Consider the following 27,355-nt stretch of genomic DNA (forward strand, 5'->3'; position numbering starts at 1 on the left):
AATCATTTACTTAGAATTTTTAAAAGATACCATGAGTCATTAACAACACACAAGTAACTGCTTTGCAGTTGGTGTGATACTTTATTTAGAAATGTTAATCGACTGTCTGATCACAGCAAACTAGGAACGATAGTCTGTACAGTTGAATGTCACTGGCATAAAAATGATTTTTTTTTTTTTTTTTAAAAAGGCCCAAAAAAGATTGATAGCGGCTAAAGGAAACTTGTAAAAGGAGAATAACAATGGACCCAGAATCTAACCCCACTGGTTAAACATGCTGTGTAAGATCAGAATCTGCTTGCAAGAAAGAGAATGTTCTTCCAGACAGTCATTTTCAGTACAACCTTTTTCATTTATACAGTTTTATGTATCACATGACACCTTGTATCTAATGACATGGCCTTTGAGTGCCATTGAGCACAGTTTAAAATGGTACAACCAACCTGAGTACAGTTACTGACCATGTCCATTCAGGATCATTTAGGATCACGGTCTTACCCATCTTATGAGGTCTGCTGCCAGCAGGATACTATGCCATGTCACACAGCTCAAATCACAAATTTCAAACTGGTTTTCTTGAGCATGAAAATGAGTTCACTTTACTCACATGACCTCCAAAGTTACTAGATCTCAGTCTATAGAGCACCTTTGGTATGTGGTGGAATGGTAGATTTTTATCATAGATGAGCAACAGATAAATGCCTGAGGAATCTTTCCAGTGCCTTGTTGACTCTATGTTACAGAGTAAAAGCAGTTCTGAAGGCAAAAAGGGGTTCATCCTGGTGCTAGCAAGGCATACGTGATACAAGTCCCATCCAATGCCGATGATGCATCTTCACTGTACTTAGCCTTGAATGAAAGACTTTTGAAGCAAAAATAAAACAGAAATAAAATAAAATAATGTTATCACCACAATCAGATAGCAAAGACTAGCTCTTCTTTATTGTAAAACAGGCCTAACTTTGCTTTTATTCTTTATTTGGTGCGGGTGACTTCATAGTGACTGGAACGGCTGATAATACTTGTAAAGCTGCATACACACTGAAAGTGATTTGCAGTGACGTGGTGATGAGAGACCACAGAAAGTAAACGATATTCACTTCAAGTGACTTTGGGCAAAAAAAAAAAAAAAGTGGCTATCACCTATTTTTCGTAGGTGATAGCCACTTTGTTTTCTGAACTTTCGGGCGAGAGACTGAAGCAACTACCAATGAGAGTGAAGAAATGCACTGATTGACATCTGACCTTTTAGTAAATACAAAGGGGATCACCTAGGTAACCTGAATCTGGAATGTCCAAAAGCATAGAGCCTTTAGCTTCAAAGCGATGCGCGATGAGCAAATTGCTTGCAGTGTATACAAGGCTTTAAAGTACTTATAGTTCAAAGATGGTTCAGAGACAACCTTTTTTAACTTAGAGGTTTTTACGAAAAAGAATGACAACAACAACAACAACAACAAACAAACAAACAAAAAAACATTCCTTAATCACCATGACTGAACTAGCAGCAGGTTTTGGATTTAAATGAGCAGCACAGGGCTCAATGTATAGAAAATGACTCCAAGGTCACTTTAGATGAACAATAGTGAGAGCAGGAGTCTACTGATCATACTGCATCCTCAGAAGCGACAGCAGAAGATTAGTCTGTTCTGCTACCGTGCTCACAGAATCAAGTAGTGGATCACCTACACCGGTGAATGTCACCATGGTGGGACTTGATGGGTCTTCTGCATCAATCTGAAAAACCCAAAACAATACAAAAGTTAGAGAGACATATTAGTAAAAGCTGCAGCAAAGTGTTCAACACCAAGCAAACATCCCCCTTGTGGGGGTACTGTGGGCAGACCAACACAGCCCACAAGTTGGCAAGCCCACTATGGGTTGCTGACAGAGTGCCCACAGAATTCCCCAAAAGAGAAACAGTTCTTTGGGCCCCACATAGGCTAGATTACAGAGGCCCCACATGTGCAAGTCTAGTGTGGAGTCCCCACAGAATTCCCTCCTCGGGGCCCAACAGGAGGGAATTATATTGGCAGGTTCGGAGCATGTCCCAGACTGGTTACCTTCAACAAAGTTTCAGAGTGAACAGGGGTATTTAGTCCAAGGAGGCAGTCTCCACGTCTCATTAGCCAGTCTCCAGTACCTCCTCCTCAAGATGAAGGCTGCTGCTTTAGGCTGCCTTTGCCTGGTAAAAATACCCTTCTTGTTCCCCACCACACGATGGATTGCTGTAGACAGACAATTAAATATCATTGTTACAGGGCAGAATATAATAAGGTGACTGAATAAAGCTTCAAATACTAAGTATTAAATATTAAGATAATTTAAGACAATTGTTTGGTATTTACAATTTGTGCAAAAACTTGTGCAGTGCAGATTTAAATTGGTTAAAGTGACAGTGTGTAGAATGTCAAGAGGGGTCATTTCTTTCCACAGAAGTTCATCTAGAAACTTGACTATGTTGCCATTTTGTTTTTTAGCCCAGATTTCCTTTTGAGTTTCCCTTTAATCTCCTGATATAAATTATCACCTAGGAGGAAAAGAGCTCTCATCTTTAGACAAAACATAGGCTATACTGTATACTATCAGTACTGTAGAAACAGGAAAAACGGCAGCAGTTCTGGTTCTACAGGTTGCTTGATTTTGAAGCTGCAGTACCTTGTGCAGTCATGAAGTCTGCAAAGTTCCAGATGAGTTCACCAATAACATACTGCTTCCTCTTCTGGTCAAACACATCATGGTAGCTCTGCAGGAGAGCATTCTGGTACTCCTCAGTGAACATCATGGGCGGATCCTGTAGAGTGACAGTAAAACTTGTTAAAGATGCTGAAGTGACATGTGACTAGGTCACTGAGTGAGTGAGTTTATTCTCACCATGTGAAGCCCTGGAAGTGCATCTGCTCCATATTCACTCTGGATTATGGGTTTCTTGTACTTTCCATACCAGTTCTCAAACTGAGCGTTGAGCTGAATAGGAATGACCTCCAAGTGGCCTGGATCATGGTACCAGGAGAAGTAACTGTTTACACATACAACATCTACAAAGGGAGCCTAGAGGGCGGGAAAAAAAATAATTAGATTTAAAATATTTTAGAGGTATTCTTCAACATGATGACGACATATTTTTTTAAAATATTTTAAAGGCCACAAGAGAACTCCACCTTCTTGAGCTTTCCTTTATTATTCATGTACAAGCTTAAAGCATATTTGTTGTTAGACAAAAATTGTAAAATGTATTTCCATAAAACTTTGTGTACTCGCACAGCCATTCCTTCATGGATGGATTTTAAGGGATTCCCGTGGGGTGGGGGGTGGGGTCACAGGTGGAGGCTTGTTGCTAAATTGTAAATTGCTACTTAAGGGTGGTCTTAAAGTGCTGTGCATCTTTTGCTAGTTTAATATATTCTTGATAGTGAGGTGAAGGCTGTGGAAGCTCACCCCTTTGTCCCTGGCATAGTTACTGTCTGTGATGTAGGTGACAGGTCGGGTATGGTCCAGAGCTTTGGTATGCTTTATCAAAGTCCTGCAAGGAAAACAAATGTTGTTGACGTTGATATACCTGAGGAGTCACCAGGATTATCAGATGCATAGTTAGAATGTCACATAATCGATGACAGAAAAACATTTCTTTTCTATCAATCGTGGCTCAAGAGTTGGGCGTTCGCCTTGTAATCGGAAGGTTGCCGGTTCGAGCCCCGGCTTGGACAGTCTTGGTCGTTGTGTCCTTGGGCAAGACACTTCACCCGTTGCCTACTGGTGGTGGTCAGAGGGCACGGTGGCGCCAGTGTCCGGCAGCCTCGCCTCTGTCAGTGCGCCAGGGTGGCTGTGGCTACAATGTAGCTTGCCATCACCAGTGTGTGAATGTGTGAATGACTGGTTGTGTAAAGCGCTTTGGGGTCCTTAGGGACTAGAAAAGCGCTATACAAATACAGGCCATTTACCATTAGTCTTTAATCTGAAGTAATTGGTGGCTCCATGGTATAGTGGTCACTCGATCAAGAGCTGCATAAACCCAGTCCCAACCTCAGCACATCCTTCTGCTGTGGTGACTCCATGTGAAATATGAGAGCAGCCACAAGTACCAGTTTAATCTGAACTATTTTATTCTCTTAGGCCTTCAGCATGACAGAACATATGCTTGAATTACCATTTAAATTTACAGTTTAAAAACATATTGAACCATCTGGCATCATGTTGCTTGATTGTGTAGTGATGACTATTTGAACAGTGGCTATAATAAGTGCTTTACACCTCAAAAGAAAAATAACCTGTACTCACTTGAAATAAAATTCAGCAGGAGGCATTTCTGAGGCGGGCTCATTGGCTACCGACCACATGACCACAGAGGGATGGTTCTTGTCCCGGCGCACAAGCTCATCCATGACAACCAAGTGGTGAGACAGAGAGGCGTTTCCAAAACTGCGACTATCAGCAAGGCACAAAAGATACATCTCAGCCTGAGCTGAAAGACTAACAACTTAGATCAATCCATCTTTTGGGCTCTACAGAGACCACAAGACAAAGCTAGCACTGCAAGAAGTGAAGACCTAACTCACAACTAGGGATGGGTATCGTTTAGGTTTTATCCAATACCGGTGCCAAACCGGTACTTTTGAAACGGTGCCGGTGCTCAAACCGGTGCTTAAAGAATGGAGAACACAAAATTGGTCCAAATACCTCTCATGTTCAGCTGTTTCTTTTGTTAAAAGATAACAATGTTAGCCTTTTCTGCAGCTATGGGGCATATATGGTATCACTCTTGGCTGGAAGCAGCTTAAACAATGGAAAAAAAAACACAAACTTTGTTCAAAAACGGTTTTCCACTTTTTCCTTGGTTATTTTAGCCTTTTTGGCCAGGGTGAAGGGAGTAACTGCCATCAAACAAGAAGACAGCCGCATGTAGCTATGATGATGTTTGCTAGTTCACCGTACTGCATTAATATAATAACGTGGTTAGCCTACTCAACGTAAATTACAAACGAACAACATTAAGCTACTCACGCAGAGAAGAATGGCTGCTGCTGCCATCATCATCAGTCATCATTTCTGCTACACTGGCAGGGCTAGGGGCCAGGACTCTACTCTTCGGGTTTTTGGGGGGATGTTGCTAACTCCGGGTCCGATAACAGGCAACCCACCCGCAGTAGATGTGCACGGTGTGAGGTCTCGCAGCAAGCTATCAAATACGGCGCATTTCTCGGCTTTTAAAAAAAAACGCTATGCGTCGCCAGGTGTTTCATCGGATTTGAGGTGTTACCTCCTTTGACAGTATCAGCTTAAAGCACTTGTTGCAGGCTGCTGAGTTTGCATATTTTGCTGTGAAGTACAGCCAGACTTTTGGCCGCTTCGCCTTGGGCATTTTAATCTGTAGCTCTGCTCTAAAAGAACGTACGTACCTGGACCCACCTACTATCCTCGGAAACGTAAAATGATTGGCTAGAATCTAAAGTCTATCACAGCTCAGGAAAAAAAAAAAGCACCGAAATAAAGCACCGAAATGTGCGCTGCTTTTCGGTCTGGTTACTACCGTTTATGTCAGAACCGGTGCCATCATAGCACCGGATACCGGTACCCATCCCTACTTGTGCTGAGTCACAGGATTGCCATACCAATATGCAAGTTTCTCCATATCTTCACACATTGTAACACAGAATTTCTCACTGTTGACCTCAAACATACTCATGGGCTACAGAGATGCGTTTAGTGACACTTACATGTCTTTGATGCCAACACCTGGGCACTCATCTATCACCACAATCCCATGACGGTCACACATCTGCAGGATCTCCTCAGCATAGGGGTAGTGGCTGGTACGGAACGAGTTGGCTCCCAACCACTTAATTAAGTTAAAGTCCTTTACAATTAGGGGCCAGTCTAATCCTTTACCTCGAATCTACAACACATTAAAACCAGGAAAATAAAGATGAGGTCATTAAATTAAGTCTCTTAATTGTGATTCAAATTAATGTTGACACATTGTTTCAAAGACAAATAAGACAGAGTCATTCTGGATTTTCATCCCTCTAGTGGTACTCACATCAGAGTCCTCATGTTTATTAACACCATGGAAATAAAACGGCTTGTTGTTAATGAGGAACTGGGTCTTGGTAACGTTGACTGTGCGGATGCCGACTGGCAGAGTATACACATCTTCATATGTTGATGTCTCACTGACTGCTATTAGGTGGACCTAGAGGTTAAAGTACAAATGGTAGAAATGTTGTTCTTTACATCTTCTTCAGCAGACATGATGTCACCAGAAATGTAGCAGTTGGCACCAATACCAGTAGAACTGTGCAATTCTCTGTAGCCAATTTGATATCAAAACAAAATCACGATCCCACGTAATTAAACAAACCGTTTTCAAACAGACATGGCAGCACATCATTTATTTAAAATGTTATTATGTTTATGTCAACAGGACACCGACTAAAATGTTAGGATGGTTGCTGAGAAGCTTACTAATATTAGCATAAGAATAAGCTAACATTACATTAGCATAAGCATTTCATGTTAAAGTGAAATATATTTAATTTACTGAACAGGTATTCTTGGTGTGTGTTGTGATTGCTAGTATTTCAATTTTCCAGTATAAGAGAGGTTTAGCAGCAGATTAGTATCAAGTATAATAATATTTATATATTTTTAAATCACAAGGTTAATACACGCACATTCTTGTGACAATGCAACACACAGTTTAGGGTTCATTCAGTGGTTTTTGTAAGGTACAGCTTAACAAGCTGCGAATATAAAAAGTATTCCCCCAGCAGAGAATCTATAATGCACTTAAAACATGCTGTGAATAAAATAATCAGGGAAAATGTGGCACTTTCAGTTGAATTGAAACTTGCATATTAGGCTAATGTTTATAGAACAATAAAAAAAAAATCAAAAAAAAAAAAATCAAAGATTAAAGTTGCTTCTAAGACAAAGGCATTAGATCCAAATAAAAATAGCAAAAACCCAGGGTTAACCCTTAAGTTACCTGGATAAGTCAAAATCCTGGTTTCCGCTTTTCCTCGTGGTACATAAACTGTGATTTTTACACTGTTTACACTCTACTAACCAATTAATAAAAGATCATTACTTCTTAACAAACCCCCTTAATGAGCCTCACAAATCTAATGCCCATATTGTCAAACCACATCACACCGCAGGAACACACTTCCCTGTCTGCAAGCATGTTGTCTTACCTCCATAGAATAAAGGTAACCTGGATTCTCGTGCATCAAGTACGGCCACCACAGCTTCACGTCTACAACTTTGAGGACTCCAGATGGTGTGTTAGAGGAGGCCACACAGTGGCCATCTTTGTCCATCAGAGTAACCTTCAGGGTGGCTGTTGCAGCACCTTGAACAGATACTTTGTATCTAACAAGACCTAGAATCCAGAAGAAACAGCAATATCTGATAAATAGTAATAGCACATTCAATCTGTATTGTATTAATGTGGATCCTATTCACTATGTTTTTGCACAGTTCCAAAAAAAAAAAAAAAAAAAAAAAAGCTGGGATGCTGTGTAACATGTAAATAAAAACAGAATGCACTAATTGTAAAATCTGTGATTTTTGAAATCACCATGATGCACCCTCATGTGTTCAGAGATGCAGACTTTTGAGTGCAGATAAGAATCCAGACTGTCCCGCTCCTCTTTAGTCTCAAGGATGCAGCATCCATTTGCAGGTGCAAAGTGGTTGACGTCGGTTGTGGTGGTAATCCCCGAGCCAGTGGTGGACAACAAAAGGTGAAGAGAGCTATCGAGCTGTAGAAGATTTGGTTAGCCTGTGCCACTTTGGTGGCAGCAGATGGGTCCGTACCCATCTGCTGCCACCAAAGTGGCACAGGCCACGCAGGCCAAGCAGACATGGCTCAGGAGGTGGCTAAAGCAAAAGCTTGGGTGTGAGGAGTTCAGTGACGAAAAAGACTTTCAGACTGCCTCAGAGTGATTCTGTCAAACCGTCAAATGATTTAGGAGGGGAAAGTGGTGCTCTACTCACATGGTAGTGCAGAGCGGCACTACTGACTTTAAATGAGGATATAGTCAGGTAAACTTCAGGTACCTCCTTAATCCCACTGTCACCTCTTCTGTAGAGGATGTAGGGTCTGAGGATCACTCGCCCATCACTGGGGTCAGGTCACTGAGGTAATATAACTCCATGTTGCAAGGAGAGCTTAACTTCTGTCTTGCTAGCTTGCCCTGCGCTCTTCCTTCTGACTATGCTGTCTGTGTTGAGCGCTCAGTGGATCTGCGCTCGACAGTGCAGCCTAGGCGGAGTAGTCGAACGCAGATTCACTGAGCGCTCAACACAGACAGCATAGTCAGAAGGAAAGTTGATAAAATAAATTACAAATGTTGTATTGTTCGATACATATGCGTACCGAACCGAAAGCACTGTATCGAACGGTTCAATATCGATACAAATATCGTTGCACCCCTAGTTTCTAGCCTTTTGTTAGGAGTTATTTAGTCCTCGCGCAACTACCGTAGTTTTCGGGTCATAAGCCGCTACTTTTTTTCCCCCCCACACTGCGGCTTATACTGACGTGCGGCTAATGCATTTTTTTTTTTTCATGCGGCCAAAAACATTTTTCCTGGTAACAGTAGACCAATAAAATTGATAAGTAGTATATATACGGTATATATTTTTACCGGTTGTTAAGAGACGTTGTAATGTTGTTTGTGCACTGTTCCGTAATAAAAACATAAGCAATGTGATTTGTGTGTTACACTGCAAAAACTCAAACTCTTATCAAGTATATTTGTCTTGTTTCTAGTCAAAATTTCTCATCACACTTAAAATACGAGAAATCAGCTACAGAGTAACATTTCAGTGAGATATAGGAACTTGTGAAAAAGTCTTGAAAACATATTGTTTTATTTTATTGTTTTATTTTTTGTACCTTTTAACATTTCACAAAGTAAACTTGTTTTGTATTATGAACACATGTTTTTGTTGGCTGGTTAGAGTTGCATGGATCGCAGATTTATCTGTTTTTTGTGAATATAAGCTGCTGACTGGTGAGCTGAATTTTCAGCTTGGTACGTTAGTGTTCATCAGTTAATCATAAAACATATTTAGTGCTTATAACAAATATATTATGCTAAATAAAGACAGATTTTTCCACAATGTATATGATAGTAAGAGTTAGTAAACCTCTATTAAAGTCTCCCTCTGCAGTCTGTTGTTTCTTAGATTCAGCATTGAAACTGAATTTAAAACAAAACATAGATGACATTCTGTCGCCTCATCAACCACCAAGATCTCACTGCCTACAGACATTCAGTAACTCTCATTGGATAATGTTAATAAATATCTTTCACTAAATATGAACGTTTTCTACCTGTCCTTGTTTAAATTATGAAAGAAATTATTATGCCTGAGAATCTCTAGAATGTCGAATACTTTCCACTAAACAGTTGTCTTCTACTTTGGTTAGTTTTTTTAACAACCATTTAAAAAACATATTTTGCTTTTGTTTTATTTTTTACTGCAATTCCTGTAGAGTAGCTTTTATAGTGTTAATTCAGTATGTGCTACAAAATAAAAGCCTTTCCTTTACATTAGGTTTGTGGGCATTTTATTTTGAATTGTTCCAATCATGGCACTTCAAAGGAACAGCGCATCACAGGAACAGCCTGTGATGTCACAGTGCACATTCTACTGGAAAACCCTATAAATAGGGGAGACGTTCAACCGACTTTAGTGGATCTCGGATGGCAGAAACACAAAGCAACCTGGTTGTTAAAACAAAGACAAGGCGGACGCAGAGAAACGCACACGCACACGCTGACGCATCTACAATGGCAGAAGCAAAAATAGAAATGGTCATCACACCAAAACCTGAGGTTGATAAAGCCGCACAACCAAATACTAAAAAGTCTCCTGTGGCACAACCACCAAAGGAAACGGTTGTGAAACCAAAGAAACAAAAAAAGCAAAAACAGAAAAGAGTGGCTGAAGAACCAAGAAGACCAATTACTCGGGCATATGCCCGGGCTCTTCTTGAAGCTCAAAACAGCACGGCTGATGGAGCAAACCCAAAAAATGAAGAAATGCTCCCCATTTCAAATGCAAAGGAGGACATGGAGAGAGAGAGAAATGGGAAGAACCCCAGCAGACCAAACCCTGTGCCTAATGGAGGGACTTGGGAATATCAACCCATTCCCACATTTAGACCCCCGTTTAATCCCTGGCACGAGATTGCTGCTCTCAGACACCAACTGGAAGCCTCCCAATACCATCAGAACGACCTTTACGGTAAAATGGTAGGTGCAAACAAGAGGGCCTCTTATCACCAGCTTCAGGTGAACAAACTTCGTGAAGAAATTCACGAGAACGAGCAAAATCACGAGGAAACGATCAAAGGCCTCATAGAGCAGCTGGAAGAGGCTTCTAGTAATAAGCCCTATGACATCAGTGAGACAGACACTCTCGTGAGTGACAATGAAGCTATGGTCATATTGGATGAGGTGATTGCTACCCTGCAGGACCAAATCAGCCACCCTACCACAGAGCAGTGTGTGGAGTCTGCCACTCCAACCACAGAGGCTTCACACACTGACTCTGTAGGACTGAAGTCCTCTAAGGAGGCTGAATTTGAGCTCAAATGTAGGATTCAGCAAGAGCAGATTGAGATGCTCCAGAAACAGCTCCTAGCAGCTCAAAATCAGCTTGAAGAGCAGGCCGTTAAACATAGGCAGGAGCAGGAGACACTCAACCTGGAAATCAGTGACCTGAAATCCCAGCTCTGCCCCAACAAGGCCCTTCATGATTTGAAGCTAGAGTCTCTGGAGCGAGAGCTGAAAGGGGCCAAAGCTTCCTCACTTAAAATCCCACAGCAGCACAAAGAACAAAATTCCACTGCTGCAAATGAAATGCACAAATTTGAGCTTCCGAAAGAAAACGAGACTGGAGAACAGGACAAGATGGAAAAAGAGGACTCACTGCCATCCACTGCAAGGTCTGTGCAGGAGCCTCAGAAAGAAAAAGACACCACAGAACAACAGAAGATAGAAAAAGAAGAGTCAGCTGCATTTTCTGTACAGGAATCTTTGCAAAGTGTACAAGACAAACAGAAAATGCTCAATGTCAAGGTGGCTGAACTCAAGACTGAAGTCAAGAGCCTGCCAGAGATTCCGCCAAGTAAGAAGAAGAACAAGAAGAAGCGGAACTGTGCGCGTCCCCAATTTCACATAATTGGTGTCAACATCAAGTCCTAAAAATCATATTTATATACAACTAAATTGTCAGTGAACATTTGAACCCCTCTCGGTCAAGACAGAAGGCCACCCCTTCCTGAGCCCGGTTCTGTCAGAGGTTTCTCCCTATTAAGAGGGAGTTTTTCCTCTCCACTGTCGCCAAGTGCTTGCTCATAGGGGATTTGGGGGCTTTTTTTTAACACCAACCACTGAAAAGTTCACTGACATCAAATTTAAGACTCAGCAAATATGGAAATGGATCATTCGTCATCAAGTGAGGAATCATCCATTTAAAACATGTTTGCTGAGTCATATTTAGTTGTATATAAATATGATTTCTGTCACATTAAGGCCAATCACAGACTAATTTGGACAATTGGTAAAAAATAAATAAATTGAAAAAATTGAAAAAAAGTAGTTGTGTCATTGTTTCGTGTAGATTTCAAATAACATGCCATTTTATGTCAACATATTTCTGTTACATTTGTAGTGCTCGTGGTTTTATATTCTTATGATCCTGTTTGTTTGATGAGTATATCCTTCTGCCTTACTTCACATATTTACTGCTGCTTGGCTAGCTTTAGTCATGCTAGCATCAGCACGGGTAGAAACAGATACACATCAGAGACATCACATGTAGCTTGTGTTTATGTTCAGAGTGACATCTGATTTAAAAGCAGGCAGCAAAGCACTGAGCAGCATATCAGTCAGCACAGAAAACAAATGCCATAAATGTCATCAATTAGGCTGGAATAATTTGTTTCTAGTGGCTTCTATTGTAAGTGCTTTACATTTCAGCATGGCATCCTGTATGTGTCCTACACTGAGGACACTTGAAACTGGTCATTTTCTTAGAATGGAGCTAAAGATAAAAACAAAACAAAACCAAACTTTCATAAGAAATCTTTATTCTGCAGTAAGGGACATTAAAAACCTAATAATGTTATCATTAAAAATATTAAAATGTGAAGTAAGAGCAAAATGTATGTTTGATACATTCAGTCATTTCATTTCAGTAGGTAAATAGTGTAAAACATATTTGCTTATATAGGAAATATCTGTTACACAGAGTGGTGATAGCATGACTCGTTCAAGGTAACAGTGAATGAGCAACAACTGGACTTAAATACATAAATAGCCCTTTTTGAACTAGAAGTCATAGTCATACATTTCATTCACACCCAAATGCATTGGGGACAATCGAAGGTTCAGTATCTTGCCCTTTGACGTGTGGACTGAAGCACTGATTAGTACACATAGCCACAGCTGCCCAACATAAATGATTCCATGTTGGTTAAAGACCAAATCAATCAGCTGCATATACACTGCAAAAACTCAAACTCTTATCAAGTATATTTGTCTTGTTTCTAGTCAAAATTTCTCATCACACTTAAAATACGAGAAATCAGCTACAGAGTAACATTTCAGTGAGATATAGGAACTTGTGAAAAAGTCTTGAAAACATATTGTTTTATTTTATTGTTTTATTTTTTGTACCTTTTAACATTTCACAAAGTAAACTTGTTTTGTATTATGAACACATGTTTTTGTTGGCTGGTTAGAGTTGCATGGATCGCAGATTTATCTGTTTTTTGTGAATATAAGCTGCTGACTGGTGAGCTGAATTTTCAGCTTGGTACGTTAGTGTTCATCAGTTAATCATAAAACATATTTAGTGCTTATAACAAATATATTATGCTAAATAAAGACAGATTTTTCCACAATGTATATGATAGTAAGAGTTAGTAAACCTCTATTAAAGTCTCCCTCTGCAGTCTGTTGTTTCTTAGATTCAGCATTGAAACTGAATTTAAAACAAAACATAGATGACATTCTGTCGCCTCATCAACCACCAAGATCTCACTGCCTACAGACATTCAGTAACTCTCATTGGATAATGTTAATAAATATCTTTCACTAAATATGAACGTTTTCTACCTGTCCTTGTTTAAATTATGAAAGAAATTATTATGCCTGAGAATCTCTAGAATGTCGAATACTTTCCACTAAACAGTTGTCTTCTACTTTGGTTAGTTTTTTTAACAACCATTTAAAAAACATATTTTGCTTTTGTTTTATTTTTTACTGCAATTCCTGTAGAGTAGCTTTTATAGTGTTAATTCAGTATGTGCTACAAAATAAAAGCCTTTCCTTTACATTAGGTTTGTGGGCATTTTATTTTGAATTGTTCCAATCATGGCACTTCAAAGGAACAGCGCATCACAGGAACAGCCTGTGATGTCACAGTGCACATTCTACTGGAAAACCCTATAAATAGGGGAGACGTTCAACCGACTTTAGTGGATCTCGGATGGCAGAAACACAAAGCAACCTGGTTGTTAAAACAAAGACAAGGCGGACGCAGAGAAACGCACACGCACACGCTGACGCATCTACAATGGCAGAAGCAAAAATAGAAATGGTCATCACACCAAAACCTGAGGTTGATAAAGCCGCACAACCAAATACTAAAAAGTCTCCTGTGGCACAACCACCAAAGGAAACGGTTGTGAAACCAAAGAAACAAAAAAAGCAAAAACAGAAAAGAGTGGCTGAAGAACCAAGAAGACCAATTACTCGGGCATATGCCCGGGCTCTTCTTGAAGCTCAAAACAGCACGGCTGATGGAGCAAACCCAAAAAATGAAGAAATGCTCCCCATTTCAAATGCAAAGGAGGACATGGAGAGAGAGAGAAATGGGAAGAACCCCAGCAGACCAAACCCTGTGCCTAATGGAGGGACTTGGGAATATCAACCCATTCCCACATTTAGACCCCCGTTTAATCCCTGGCACGAGATTGCTGCTCTCAGACACCAACTGGAAGCCTCCCAATACCATCAGAACGACCTTTACGGTAAAATGGTAGGTGCAAACAAGAGGGCCTCTTATCACCAGCTTCAGGTGAACAAACTTCGTGAAGAAATTCACGAGAACGAGCAAAATCACGAGGAAACGATCAAAGGCCTCATAGAGCAGCTGGAAGAGGCTTCTAGTAATAAGCCCTATGACATCAGTGAGACAGACACTCTCGTGAGTGACAATGAAGCTATGGTCATATTGGATGAGGTGATTGCTACCCTGCAGGACCAAATCAGCCACCCTACCACAGAGCAGTGTGTGGAGTCTGCCACTCCAACCACAGAGGCTTCACACACTGACTCTGTAGGACTGAAGTCCTCTAAGGAGGCTGAATTTGAGCTCAAATGTAGGATTCAGCAAGAGCAGATTGAGATGCTCCAGAAACAGCTCCTAGCAGCTCAAAATCAGCTTGAAGAGCAGGCCGTTAAACATAGGCAGGAGCAGGAGACACTCAACCTGGAAATCAGTGACCTGAAATCCCAGCTCTGCCCCAACAAGGCCCTTCATGATTTGAAGCTAGAGTCTCTGGAGCGAGAGCTGAAAGGGGCCAAAGCTTCCTCACTTAAAATCCCACAGCAGCACAAAGAACAAAATTCCACTGCTGCAAATGAAATGCACAAATTTGAGCTTCCGAAAGAAAACGAGACTGGAGAACAGGACAAGATGGAAAAAGAGGACTCACTGCCATCCACTGCAAGGTCTGTGCAGGAGCCTCAGAAAGAAAAAGACACCACAGAACAACAGAAGATAGAAAAAGAAGAGTCAGCTGCATTTTCTGTACAGGAATCTTTGCAAAGTGTACAAGACAAACAGAAAATGCTCAATGTCAAGGTGGCTGAACTCAAGACTGAAGTCAAGAGCCTGCCAGAGATTCCGCCAAGGAAGAAGAAGAACAAGAAGAAGCGGAACTGTGCGCGTCCCCAATTTCACATAATTGGTGTCAACATCAAGTCCTAAAAATCATATTTATATACAACTAAATTGTCAGTGAACATTTGAACCCCTCTCGGTCAAGACAGAAGGCCACCCCTTCCTGAGCCCGGTTCTGTCAGAGGTTTCTCCCTATTAAGAGGGAGTTTTTCCTCTCCACTGTCGCCAAGTGCTTGCTCATAGGGGATTTGGGGGCTTTTTTTTTAAACACCAACCACTGAAAAGTTCACTGACATCAAATTTAAGACTCAGCAAATATGGAAATGGATCATTCGTCATCAAGTGAGGAATCATCCATTTAAAACATGTTTGCTGAGTCATATTTAGTTGTATATAAATATGATTTCTGTCACACTAAGGCCAATCACAGACTAATTTGGACAATTGGTAAAAAATAAATAAATTGAAAAAATTGAAAAAAAGTAGTTGTGTCATTGTTTCGTGTAGATTTCAAATAACATGCCATTTTATGTCAACATATTTCTGTTACATTTGTAGTGCTCGTGGTTTTATATTCTTATGATCCTGTTTGTTTGATGAGTATATCCTTCTGCCTTACTTCACATATTTACTGCTGCTTGGCTAGCTTTAGTCATGCTAGCATCAGCACGGGTAGAAACAGATACACATCAGAGACATCACATGTAGCTTGTGTTTATGTTCAGAGTGACATCTGATTTAAAAGCAGGCAGCAAAGCACTGAGCAGCATATCAGTCAGCACAGAAAACAAATGCCATAAATGTCATCAATTAGGCTGGAATAATTTGTTTCTAGTGGCTTCTATTGTAAGTGCTTTACATTTCAGCATGGCATCCTGTATGTGTCCTACACTGAGGACACTTGAAACTGGTCATTTTCTTAGAATGGAGCTAAAGATAAAAACAAAACAAAACCAAACTTTCATAAGAAATCTTTATTCTGCAGTAAGGGACATTAAAAACCTAATAATGTTATCATTAAAAATATTAAAATGTGAAGTAAGAGCAAAATGTATGTTTGATACATTCAGTCATTTCATTTCAGTAGGTAAATAGTGTAAAACATATTTGCTTATATAGGAAATATCTGTTACACAGAGTGGTGATAGCATGACTCGTTCAAGGTAACAGTGAATGAGCAACAACTGGACTTAAATACATAAATAGCCCTTTTTGAACTAGAAGTCATAGTCATACATTTCATTCACACCCAAATGCATTGGGGACAATCGAAGGTTCAGTATCTTGCCCTTTGACGTGTGGGCTGAAGCACTGATTAGTACACATAGCCACAGCTGCCCAACATAAATGATTCCATGTTGGTTAAAGACCAAATCAATCAGCTGCATATACACTGCAAAAACTCAAACTCTTATCAAGTATATTTGTCTTGTTTCTAGTCAAAATTTCTCATCACACTTAAAATACGAGAAATCAGCTACAGAGTAACATTTCAGTGAGATATAGGAACTTGTGAAAAAGTCTTGAAAACATATTGTTTTATTTTATTGTTTTATTTTATTGTTTTATTTTTTGTACCTTTTAACATTTCACAAAGTAAACTTGTTTTGTATTATGAACACATGTTTTTGTTGGCTGGTTAGAGTTGCATGGATCGCAGATTTATCTGTTTTTTGTGAATATAAGCTGCTGACTGGTGAGCTGAATTTTCAGCTTGGTACGTTAGTGTTCATCAGTTAATCATAAAACATATTTAGTGCTTATAACAAATATATTATGCTAAATAAAGACAGATTTTTCCACAATGTATATGATAGTAAGAGTTAGTAAACCTCTATTAAAGTCTCCCTCTGCAGTCTGTTGTTTCTTAGATTCAGCATTGAAACTGAATTTAAAACAAAACATAGATGACATTCTGTCGCCTCATCAACCACCAAGATCTCACTGCCTACAGACATTCAGTAACTCTCATTGGATAATGTTAATAAATATCTTTCACTAAATATGAACGTTTTCTACCTGTCCTTGTTTAAATTATGAAAGAAATTATTATGCCTGAGAATCTCTAGAATGTCGAATACTTTCCACTAAACAGTTGTCTTCTACTTTGGTTAGTTTTTTTAACAACCATTTAAAAAACATATTTTGCTTTTGTTTTATTTTTTACTGCAATTCCTGTAGAGTAGCTTTTATAGTGTTAATTCAGTATGTGCTACAAAATAAAAGCCTTTCCTTTACATTAGGTTTGTGGGCATTTTATTTTGAATTGTTCCAATCATGGCACTTCAAAGGAACAGCGCATCACAGGAACAGCCTGTGATGTCACAGTGCACATTCTACTGGAAAACCCTATAAATAGGGGAGACGTTCAACCGACTTTAGTGGATCTCGGATGGCAGAAACACAAAGCAACCTGGTTGTTAAAACAAAGACAAGGCGGACGCAGAGAAACGCACACGCACACGCTGACGCATCTACAATGGCAGAAGCAAAAATAGAAATGGTCATCACACCAAAACCTGAGGTTGATAAAGCCGCACAACCAAATACTAAAAAGTCTCCTGTGGCACAACCACCAAAGGAAACGGTTGTGAAACCAAAGAAACAAAAAAAGCAAAAACAGAAAAGAGTGGCTGAAGAACCAAGAAGACCAATTACTCGGGCATATGCCCGGGCTCTTCTTGAAGCTCAAAACAGCACGGCTGATGGAGCAAACCCAAAAAATGAAGAAATGCTCCCCATTTCAAATGCAAAGGAGGACATGGAGAGAGAGAGAAATGGGAAGAACCCCAGCAGACCAAACCCTGTGCCTAATGGAGGGACTTGGGAATATCAACCCATTCCCACATTTAGACCCCCGTTTAATCCCTGGCACGAGATTGCTGCTCTCAGACACCAACTGGAAGCCTCCCAATACCATCAGAACGACCTTTACGGTAAAATGGTAGGTGCAAACAAGAGGGCCTCTTATCACCAGCTTCAGGTGAACAAACTTCGTGAAGAAATTCACGAGAACGAGCAAAATCACGAGGAAACGATCAAAGGCCTCATAGAGCAGCTGGAAGAGGCTTCTAGTAATAAGCCCTATGACATCAGTGAGACAGACACTCTCGTGAGTGACAATGAAGCTATGGTCATATTGGATGAGGTGATTGCTACCCTGCAGGACCAAATCAGCCACCCTACCACAGAGCAGTGTGTGGAGTCTGCCACTCCAACCACAGAGGCTTCACACACTGACTCTGTAGGACTGAAGTCCTCTAAGGAGGCTGAATTTGAGCTCAAATGTAGGATTCAGCAAGAGCAGATTGAGATGCTCCAGAAACAGCTCCTAGCAGCTCAAAATCAGCTTGAAGAGCAGGCCGTTAAACATAGGCAGGAGCAGGAGACACTCAACCTGGAAATCAGTGACCTGAAATCCCAGCTCTGCCCCAACAAGGCCCTTCATGATTTGAAGCTAGAGTCTCTGGAGCGAGAGCTGAAAGGGGCCAAAGCTTCCTCACTTAAAATCCCACAGCAGCACAAAGAACAAAATTCCACTGCTGCAAATGAAATGCACAAATTTGAGCTTCCGAAAGAAAACGAGACTGGAGAACAGGACAAGATGGAAAAAGAGGACTCACTGCCATCCACTGCAAGGTCTGTGCAGGAGCCTCAGAAAGAAAAAGACACCACAGAACAACAGAAGATAGAAAAAGAAGAGTCAGCTGCATTTTCTGTACAGGAATCTTTGCAAAGTGTACAAGACAAACAGAAAATGCTCAATGTCAAGGTGGCTGAACTCAAGACTGAAGTCAAGAGCCTGCCAGAGATTCCGCCAAGGAAGAAGAAGAACAAGAAGAAGCGGAACTGTGCGCGTCCCCAATTTCACATAATTGGTGTCAACATCAAGTCCTAAAAATCATATTTATATACAACTAAATTGTCAGTGAACATTTGAACCCCTCTCGGTCAAGACAGAAGGCCACCCCTTCCTGAGCCCGGTTCTGTCAGAGGTTTCTCCCTATTAAGAGGGAGTTTTTCCTCTCCACTGTCGCCAAGTGCTTGCTCATAGGGGATTTGGGGGCTTTTTTTTAACACCAACCACTGAAAAGTTCACTGACATCAAATTTAAGACTCAGCAAATATGGAAATGGATCATTCGTCATCAAGTGAGGAATCATCCATTTAAAACATGTTTGCTGAGTCATATTTAGTTGTATATAAATATGATTTCTGTCACACTAAGGCCAATCACAGACTAATTTGGACAATTGGTAAAAAATAAATAAATTGAAAAAATTGAAAAAAGTAGTTGTGTCATTGTTTCGTGTAGATTTCAAATAACATGCCATTTTATGTCAACATATTTCTGTTACATTTGTAGTGCTCGTGGTTTTATATTCTTATGATCCTGTTTGTTTGATGAGTATATCCTTCTGCCTTACTTCACATATTTACTGCTGATACGTACGTATACTTAAAGGTAGCCGTGTTACAGGTGCTGTTCGAGGAAAAAAAAAAAAGCATTTGCAGTATGTATTTTTGTATGTTACCATAACGTTTGTGTTACCATGTTTATGTTACCTTACGGATTAAATTAAACGTTAAAAATCCTCACGTGTAATATTTCTGTGTAAATATCTCATATTACGAGTGAAACGCATACGGCTTAAAAGCCGGTGCGGCCTATACAAATACAAAATTGATTTTCTTTCTAAAATTAGAGCATGCAGCTTTTAATCAGGTGCGCTCTGTAGTCCGGGAATTACGGTACATTAAGAGCTTGGCCTGCATTTCTGGCAATAAGTCAGACTCATCTGCAGTGGGCATTGGATTTTGCCAGGGCTATCCTTTACTAATGATTCTGTTCAAAGTTTTTATGGACCTAATTTCAACTCAGCATCAGAAGGCCTCCAACTTAATGACCTTAAAATCTCTTTTTGTAGATGTTGTGGTCCTCTTGACTTTATCAGGTGGTGGTAGCACTGTAGTTATTCATAGCCGAGCATGAAGTAGAGCTGAGTATGTGAGAGTTTTTCCCACCTATGATGGTTAAAATGGCTTTATCGTAACCATGGAGTATAAATGGTCATGTCAATATTAAGCTGTCTGCATTTAATTCAATCTGAGTTTTTTGTTGTTTTTTTTTTACTCCCACACGCTGAGAATGCATCATTAATCCCAACTGGAAATTTTTCTACCTGGCACACAGGGCTGAGCATGCGTGTTTATACACTACCAGATAGGGAAAAATATGGCAACAGTTGAAGTTTCAGACGAGCAGGGAATTTGACTCAGTGTTGTTTGGATTTCACGAGAAGGATGTCGAGCAAAATGTGGTAATTTACAAAACATGCTGTAAAACTATGGAGGTATACTAGACATGTCCTACTGGGAGGAGGCCACGGAGTATACCCAGCACATGCTGGAGAAAATATCTCTCATCTTGCCTGGAAATGACTCGGTGTTCCCCTGGTGCAGCTGGAAGAGCTATCTGGGGAGAGCAAGGTTTTAGGGGCAGGGATAGCTAAGTAGGTAGCATGCCATGAGGTACCCCTGAGCAAGGTACCGTCCCTACACACTGCTCCCCGGGCGTCTGATTAGTGCCTGCCCACTGCTTCACTGAGTGAATGGGCTAAATGCCGAGAGAATAACTTCACAATTTTACAATGAAGAACATTATTCTGCAATTGTTTCACAATTTGTAGATACAGTTTTTTGCAGACTGGCAAACTTCTGCCTAGCTTTACTTCTGAGAAAGTCTACCTTTCTAAGATGCTCTTCATGTTACTCACTTGTTGCCAGTTAAACTAATTAGTTGTAATATTCATTCATTGGTTTCTTTTGAGTACCACTTATTTTCCAACCTCAAATTCAAAATGAACCAATATTTGTCATGAAATAGTGAAATGTCAGTGCGCCCCAGGACGGCTGTGGCTACAATGTAGCTTGCCATCACCAGTGTGTGAATGTGTGTGTGAAGGGTGGACGACTGAATGTGTAAAGCGCTTTGGGGTCCTTAGGGACTATGTAAAGCGCTATACAAATACAGGCCAAATGTCTCAGTTTAAATATTTAATGAGTTTTCTGTAGTCTCTGAATAAATTTGTTTTTGTTTTGCAAATCATTGCATTTTGTTTTCATTAACACATTGTTCCAACACTTTTAGAATTGGGGTTGTCCATCAGTTTACCTGCTCACATATTCTTTGGTGCTAGTAAGGAAATTTGAAATGAATTTACCAGTGTTATCCATGAAGTTGGTCTCCACTATGATGTCATCCACATACACCGTAGGAGTAGTATACAACAGTACAGGACGATGTATCCCAGCATAGTTGAAGAAATCAAAGTAGATGTTTTGCACAAAAAAACCATCAGGATACCTGCAGACCAAACAGTCTTCACATCATCTACATTCTCACCGATGCATCAGCTTAAAGTTTTAAAGGGTGGCAATAAAGTTAAAAATATGAACCAAAGAATGAGGGTACCTGGTACGGTCATTCATGTACTGGATGGTGCCTGGAGGAAGAGTCTCCAAAGTTAGAGTGTTGTTTACAGCAATGGTGATTCTGCATGGCTTCGTTGGGTCCCTGCGGATTAAACTACTAATCTCTGCCTCAAAAGGCAGATGGCCACCTTCATGCTCTGTCACTTTCTCTCCATTCACCCACTGCAACAGAGAATGATCACCGTTTTACATGAGCTACAATTTAGTGACACACAATCTTATTTACAATGAAGCAAGGATGTATTTTGAAACAATACATTTCTTCCTTATTTTAGCAAAATGATGGCAAACCACAGTCTGCATGTATCACAACAGCCTGAATCAACAGTTTTATTGAGTTTAGGTTCTAAACTAGCCTGCCTACAGCCCAAACTTGTCATCTACTGAAAACATTTGTTGCATTACCAAGCAACAAACAAACTTTTAAACAGTTCAGACCTTATATCAGGAAATACAGATGCTGGTGTCCTAGTTTTCTTAAAATAAGTATATATTTTCCAAGAAATTGTTTCATTATGTGTGTTTTTGGATCATTAATCGATAAATCCATAAATATCATTGATAATTACTAAAATAATAATTAATATGTTTGTAAAAATAAATAATAATAAATAAATATTTTTACAATTATCATGATACCCACCACTATTGAGTAATAGTGAGCACTTCCCACTCTAAGAACCACTCTTGTTCCCTCATCGGAGATCCAGCGGGCCGGCACGAACACCTCTCGCTCATACCACACCCAGCCAATGAAATCTCTTAGTGTGGGGTCCTGTGTGATGTCATTGTAGCTGGCAGGAACTGGCATTTCAATCACTGGGCCGGTCTAAAGAATATAAAACAACAAAGAGAAGACAGGACTTTACAGGGAGACCTGTAGCAGCCATTTGAAAGTAGGCAATACACATGTTTATGTATTTGACTTCATTTTGATTCTCATGGTTAGCCCCCTTCGTGTGCATTTGCCAAATATTTATAATGTAAGGTTTTGACCTTTGTTCTCCATCCATCCATTCGCTTCCACCTATCCTTTTTTAGGGTCGCAGGGGTGCTGGAGCCTATCCCAGCTGTCATAGGGCAAGAGGCGGGGTACACCCTGGACAGGTCATCAGTCTGTCGCAGGGCTAACACACAGGGACAGACAACCATTCGCACTCACATTCACTCCCGCATTCACACCTATGGGCAATTTAGATTTTTCAATGAACCTATCCCCACAAAGTTCTCATCTTGTTTATTTTTCCTTGTGAAATTGTGAATATTTTCTGCAATAAATGCCTCTAAACACCTCAAAACAAGACAATCTGACAGGAATGTATCCATTTGTGCTTGGTTTAAAGCAAGGCTTTGTGAAACACGGAAACATTTAAAGCATGTGAGAATTGTGTAACTGTTTTGAAACAGTCTGATAACCATCTCCAAAGTGACTGGACACTTTTTTTTTTGCTATTGCCATGAATTGATAATGGTATTCTGTGAAACAATGACACATAAAGGCCTTGCACAACTCTAATTTTACTTAGTATGCCAGACTATCAATTATGATCAACATGTTTTGGTTTTGAAAAATCATCATGCAGCATAGCAAGAAAAACTTTGACACTGTTAAAAACAGCAGGCTGTGACTGATGATCAGCATGTTTCAGCAAATATCATTTCCCCTCCTGTTGCGTTAACATACGTGAGGTGGTTTCAGTTGCTTAATAATTCGATGCAATGCATAATGAACCACTTTATAAAATAAATTATATATTGCAAAAAAACTGTTTTTGTTATAACCTCATATTTTTGTGGACTTAGATGTCACCTACTTTGAAGGTAGCTTAAGTAAAGTTAATTGAATGCTTCCAATAATGGTCATGCAAAATGAAAATCAAGTAACAATGTCTAAATTTGTTATTTCTAAAGCTTTTTCTTTCTTTCTTTTTTAGTTTTCTATAAGTTACCTCCTCAAACTTGATGTGATAGGTATAACAGGAATAAAAATCTATTTTTGCTAATGTAAAGCTGTGGATAAGCAACACATCCAGTGGATCGTGTTCTTAGAGCAAGCATTAGGGAACTCTGCTGTGGTTGCTGCCGATAACGACTTTTAGGCTTTCTGGGAGTTTACCAGGCTTGTTCCAGCAGCAGAAAAGCCACCTATCCAAACTGAGGATGCACGAAAGCTTCAGTTCGCAGTGGTCATGAGACTTTCCACCCGGGCTTTGAAACTTAGTTTTGAACACCCAGTTACTAGCTAAACGTATGAATGAGTCAACCCAAAAAGTTTGAGGGTTTCTTGTATTTGTGTTAACACGTTTTATGGCATTCCAAGTAGCTTTTATTTACGATTTTTTTTTTTTTTGGTATAACTACATAATTGCAGGATGTTTAAAGGTTCTTGTTTACAGAGATTAAAATGTGCACATTACTGTATGTGCACTTTGTTTTACTATTGACAGGGTTACAACAACCCTGTCAATAGTAAAACAAAGTGGGCTGATTTATTTCATCTGACCTGCTATCACCTCCGTTCCCGCTCACCTCTGCCAGCCGACGTTTGTACCAAGCCTTCTCGAAGCCCTCGTTCCTGTTGAGGGACCCGTCAGGCCTGAAATCCCACAGCCCGTTCAGCTCCTTCACCTCCCTGGAGGTGGACTCCCGGGGAAAGAGCATGCCGCCGTCCAGCGGGAGCACCGTGCCAAACACTGATAGCAACCACAAGACACGGAGCACCGCGGAACTTCCAGGTACAGACATCCTGAAGCCCTCTTCTACTGCCCTCTCGGAGACGAACCCCGAAGTTTTCTTTGTTGTTCCGCTTTAGAGGTCACGTGACAACGGCATTACGTAACATCCCCACCGCTTTTCTGCTTAAAGCCCTCCAACGCTCTTCCCTTTTTTTCAGTCCTGTCATTTTCTCCCCTCAAGCTAATCTTTAACTCTTTCAGGCTGGAGACAGACGAAGTTTCGCATTTCAACGCTAAGCATTAACCTTTTATAAAAAAAATAGTAGGTTTACCCTGCCGACAGTTTCCCTGCCAGCGTTGGGGGTTTTTTTTTGTTTTGCTTTGTTTTTTGGCCGACAGACACAGTTTCCTCACTTTTCATCTTCCTTAAAAAAAGGAAAATTAAAAAAAAAATCAGCTGCTATATTCAGAATTAAATGTTTTAGTTCTTCTAATGTGACATTAAAGTAGGCAGGAAACATCCAGGATGTCACCAAAGAAACTAACTTAGCACAATATGTCTGTTTGTCATATTTAAGTCATATCTGTTTTCACATGAATTCGAAATGCAGATTCACAGATTCAAAGTTCAGTGCTTTTGTTTACACTTAAAGGTTCAACAACTGGAGACAACCGATAGATCCAGTGTAATCCACAACTTCACAGTTACAGTCTCAAGAAGACACCATTTTAATCAAGCCCTCACTCCTTGCCACAAGATCACTCTGGGAGGATTACTAACACCCAAATATCCTGGGCAGAAGGGAGCAGGAGTCACAAGGACATAAATGTTTAACCACAGGAGGGCCAAGTCCACTAACAGTTCTTAGTTAAAAATCCAGCCTTGAGTGAACTGCTTCATCAAGCTTAAGTAGGAGACAGGTCATAATCAAATAACCCACAGGTGAGATAATCAGCCCAGGTGCACAATGTTGGTAGGCAGGAGATGGAGGAAGAACCGCCTCTGAAACACAGGGTGTAGTTAGTACGCACACACACATACACACACACACACGGAGAGAGAGAGCGAGAGAGGTGAGTCTCTCTCTCACACACACACACACACACGGAGAGAGAGAGAGAGAGAGAGAGAGAGAGAGAGAGAGGTGAGTCGGCCAGGAGCACTGAGGGTCCATGACACTGTCTAGAATCAAATTTTGACTGTGACTCAGTTTCCATCATAATGCCATGCATACAGTGACCTGTTGCTTACAAACATATTAAACCTTTTTCACCTACCTAAACCTCTGTTCAACTCTATCCAAATTTACAATTATACTATATTTATATTATAAAAACGACCCAAGCACAACTATTGTAGTGTCTAAAAATTATTTAGACCTAATAATCACAGATTTCAATAATTTTATAGCCTTGGGTTAGTTATCAAATCTAAGGCCAAAGCTCATACATGTCCTTCCTTTATTGTGCAGATTCAACAAGGGGCAGGTACCTCCGTTCAAAGAGGGGAGAAATAGACTTCGGTGTTACAGCTGTAATTTAAAACCATGTTTGGAGTGCAGTGGATCCTGTTAAATGTCACAGTTCATATCAATGCATATATTCTCTTTAGAACCTCAGCTGACATTTTGAAGTGAGTCATTAGAAAGAACACAAAGCAAGCATGAAACCTCATTCTTCCTGCACTTGTGTCTCTGTCCATCCTCCTAATTGCTTTTCTGGATTGACGTTCCCACATAAACACTGTTTGTGTTGACTTTGACTACACTTTAACCCTTTAGTTAAATGTCTGCCACTTCATCACTTTCTTGCCTTTTCCGTCTCCCAGTTATAAAGGGCAGAGTGGATGGGAACTATCATATTATTGATTCTTAATCATTGACTTATTCATTTGTTCATGTGTGTACCCCTTTAATCCTGCAGTTGGAGATGGGTTTAATTACTTATATAGTCATGGGTAGCTTCAGCTATGATAACTAAAGCTTTAGTAATACAGGTGTGTGATTCCAGAAAGTTTTAGAAAGATCATCAGAAAGGTAGTTCAAGAATAATAGCTGTTTAAGTCCACAGCTAGGTTAGTTAAAATATTAATACTCATATGAGATTATTCAGCTGGCTATGCAAGAGTACAGAGGAGGACATCATGGCTGACTCAGAAGAGATAGTAATAAGGAAGAAAATTAAGAATAATTTCCTAGATAAGCAACAGAGCCTCATTGCATAATATTCCAGTTTATTGTGAAAAACAGGAAATAAATCATCTGATGATAATATCCTATTGGGGAGGATCCCTCAGACCAACAACTGTATGGAAAAAAAAATCATTGATCTACCACTCATTAAGCATTTTTCAATAGGTATGTGTTACATGGAGAGGCTTCTTATATTTAAATGTTAACACCCTAACAGATGTTTTGTGAGCCAGTCCAACCACATTTACTGTTTTAGATGATGGTGAACATAAGCGCACAGGTATATGTCCCAATTGAAATAAGACATGGCAAACTTTAGCTTATTTTAATATGCTTATTGTTTACTTTGAGATCAGTTTCCATCTAAGCTTTCTTCTACGATACAGTAGTGTGCACATGCCAGGAATAAACCCTTGATGTTATTTCCCAGTATTATGTCTACCATCTTTCCTCTGGGTAACCTGCTTGATGTCAATAGATGGCACAGCATCTTTGCAAATAAAAAACCCTGATAACCTTCAGCGTTCTCCAGAAGGTGAACCTAACCATACTACCGTTTTTGCAATGACTTGCACTGAAGCGCAGGCAAAGGTATAGTAATGTCCTTTAATTCAGGACCCTTATCATGAAACTTTGTTGTAGCTAGTAGTACATGATGTTAATTCAAGGCAATATTTAACTAATTTGCATTTATTCCTAATGTATTTTCACATTCATACATGAAAGGCTGTATTTCTTGCATGTCATATCTAGCTGTTTACATCTAAACATGCATGGAACCAGAAGTCCTTTGGCTGACAGTTTATAAAAGTATTTGTTCTAAAAAAAAAAAAAAAAAAAAAAAAGTATGCTTTGATTATAATCTATGCCACAGCTTTACATGAATCATGGTTCAAGGCAGACATAGTATAGTTGTGTTTTATTCAGGAGAAAAGTTTAAAGTTTGCAGGCCTGTTCTTTTTCAACATAAACATATCTCCCCCCCTCCAAAAAAAAAAAAAAAAATCAAGTGTCTCACACCCTATTGCTGTCTGTCATATACAAAAAGCAGCAACACTTAAA

The 27,355-nt window shown here is 39.9% G+C and overlaps 1 protein-coding gene across 1 annotated transcript; it reads right to left on the bottom strand.

Moving 5' to 3' along the window:
- Positions 1-67: 67 nt before the first annotated feature.
- Positions 68-24,243, bottom strand: LOC146660295 (beta-glucuronidase-like). Its single transcript, XM_085420082.1, has 13 exons — positions 23,956-24,243; positions 22,070-22,255; positions 21,407-21,588; positions 21,156-21,298; positions 7,194-7,381; positions 6,038-6,190; positions 5,715-5,893; positions 4,279-4,425; positions 3,439-3,523; positions 2,875-3,051; positions 2,659-2,794; positions 2,064-2,228; positions 68-1,737 (listed from the first exon to the last, which is right to left on the bottom strand). The coding sequence occupies exons 1-12, from the start codon at positions 24,169-24,171 to the stop codon at positions 2,077-2,079; spliced, it is 1,944 nt and encodes a 647-aa protein (XP_085276208.1). The 5' UTR covers positions 24,172-24,243; the 3' UTR covers positions 68-1,737; positions 2,064-2,076.
- Positions 24,244-27,355: the final 3,112 nt, after the last annotated feature.

This window comes from Rhamphochromis longiceps, linkage group LG10 (assembly GCF_057381845.1).
Source record: "Rhamphochromis longiceps isolate RC_006_pf linkage group LG10, R_longiceps_female_GT1.1, whole genome shotgun sequence".
In the NCBI taxonomy this organism is placed as follows: domain Eukaryota; kingdom Metazoa; phylum Chordata; class Actinopteri; order Cichliformes; family Cichlidae; genus Rhamphochromis; species Rhamphochromis longiceps.

Coding starts and splice junctions, on each gene's coding strand:
- LOC146660295 (XM_085420082.1), bottom strand. CDS start 24,171: ATGTCTGTACCTGGAAGTTCCGCGGTGCTCCGTGTCTTGTGGTTGCTA. Junction 2,795..2,874: donor CACTTCCAGGGCTTCACATG/GTGAGAATAAAC, acceptor GTCACTCTACAG/GATCCGCCCATGATGTTCAC. Junction 2,229..2,658: donor AGACTTCATGACTGCACAAG/GTACTGCAGCTT, acceptor GTCTGTCTACAG/CAATCCATCGTGTGGTGGGG.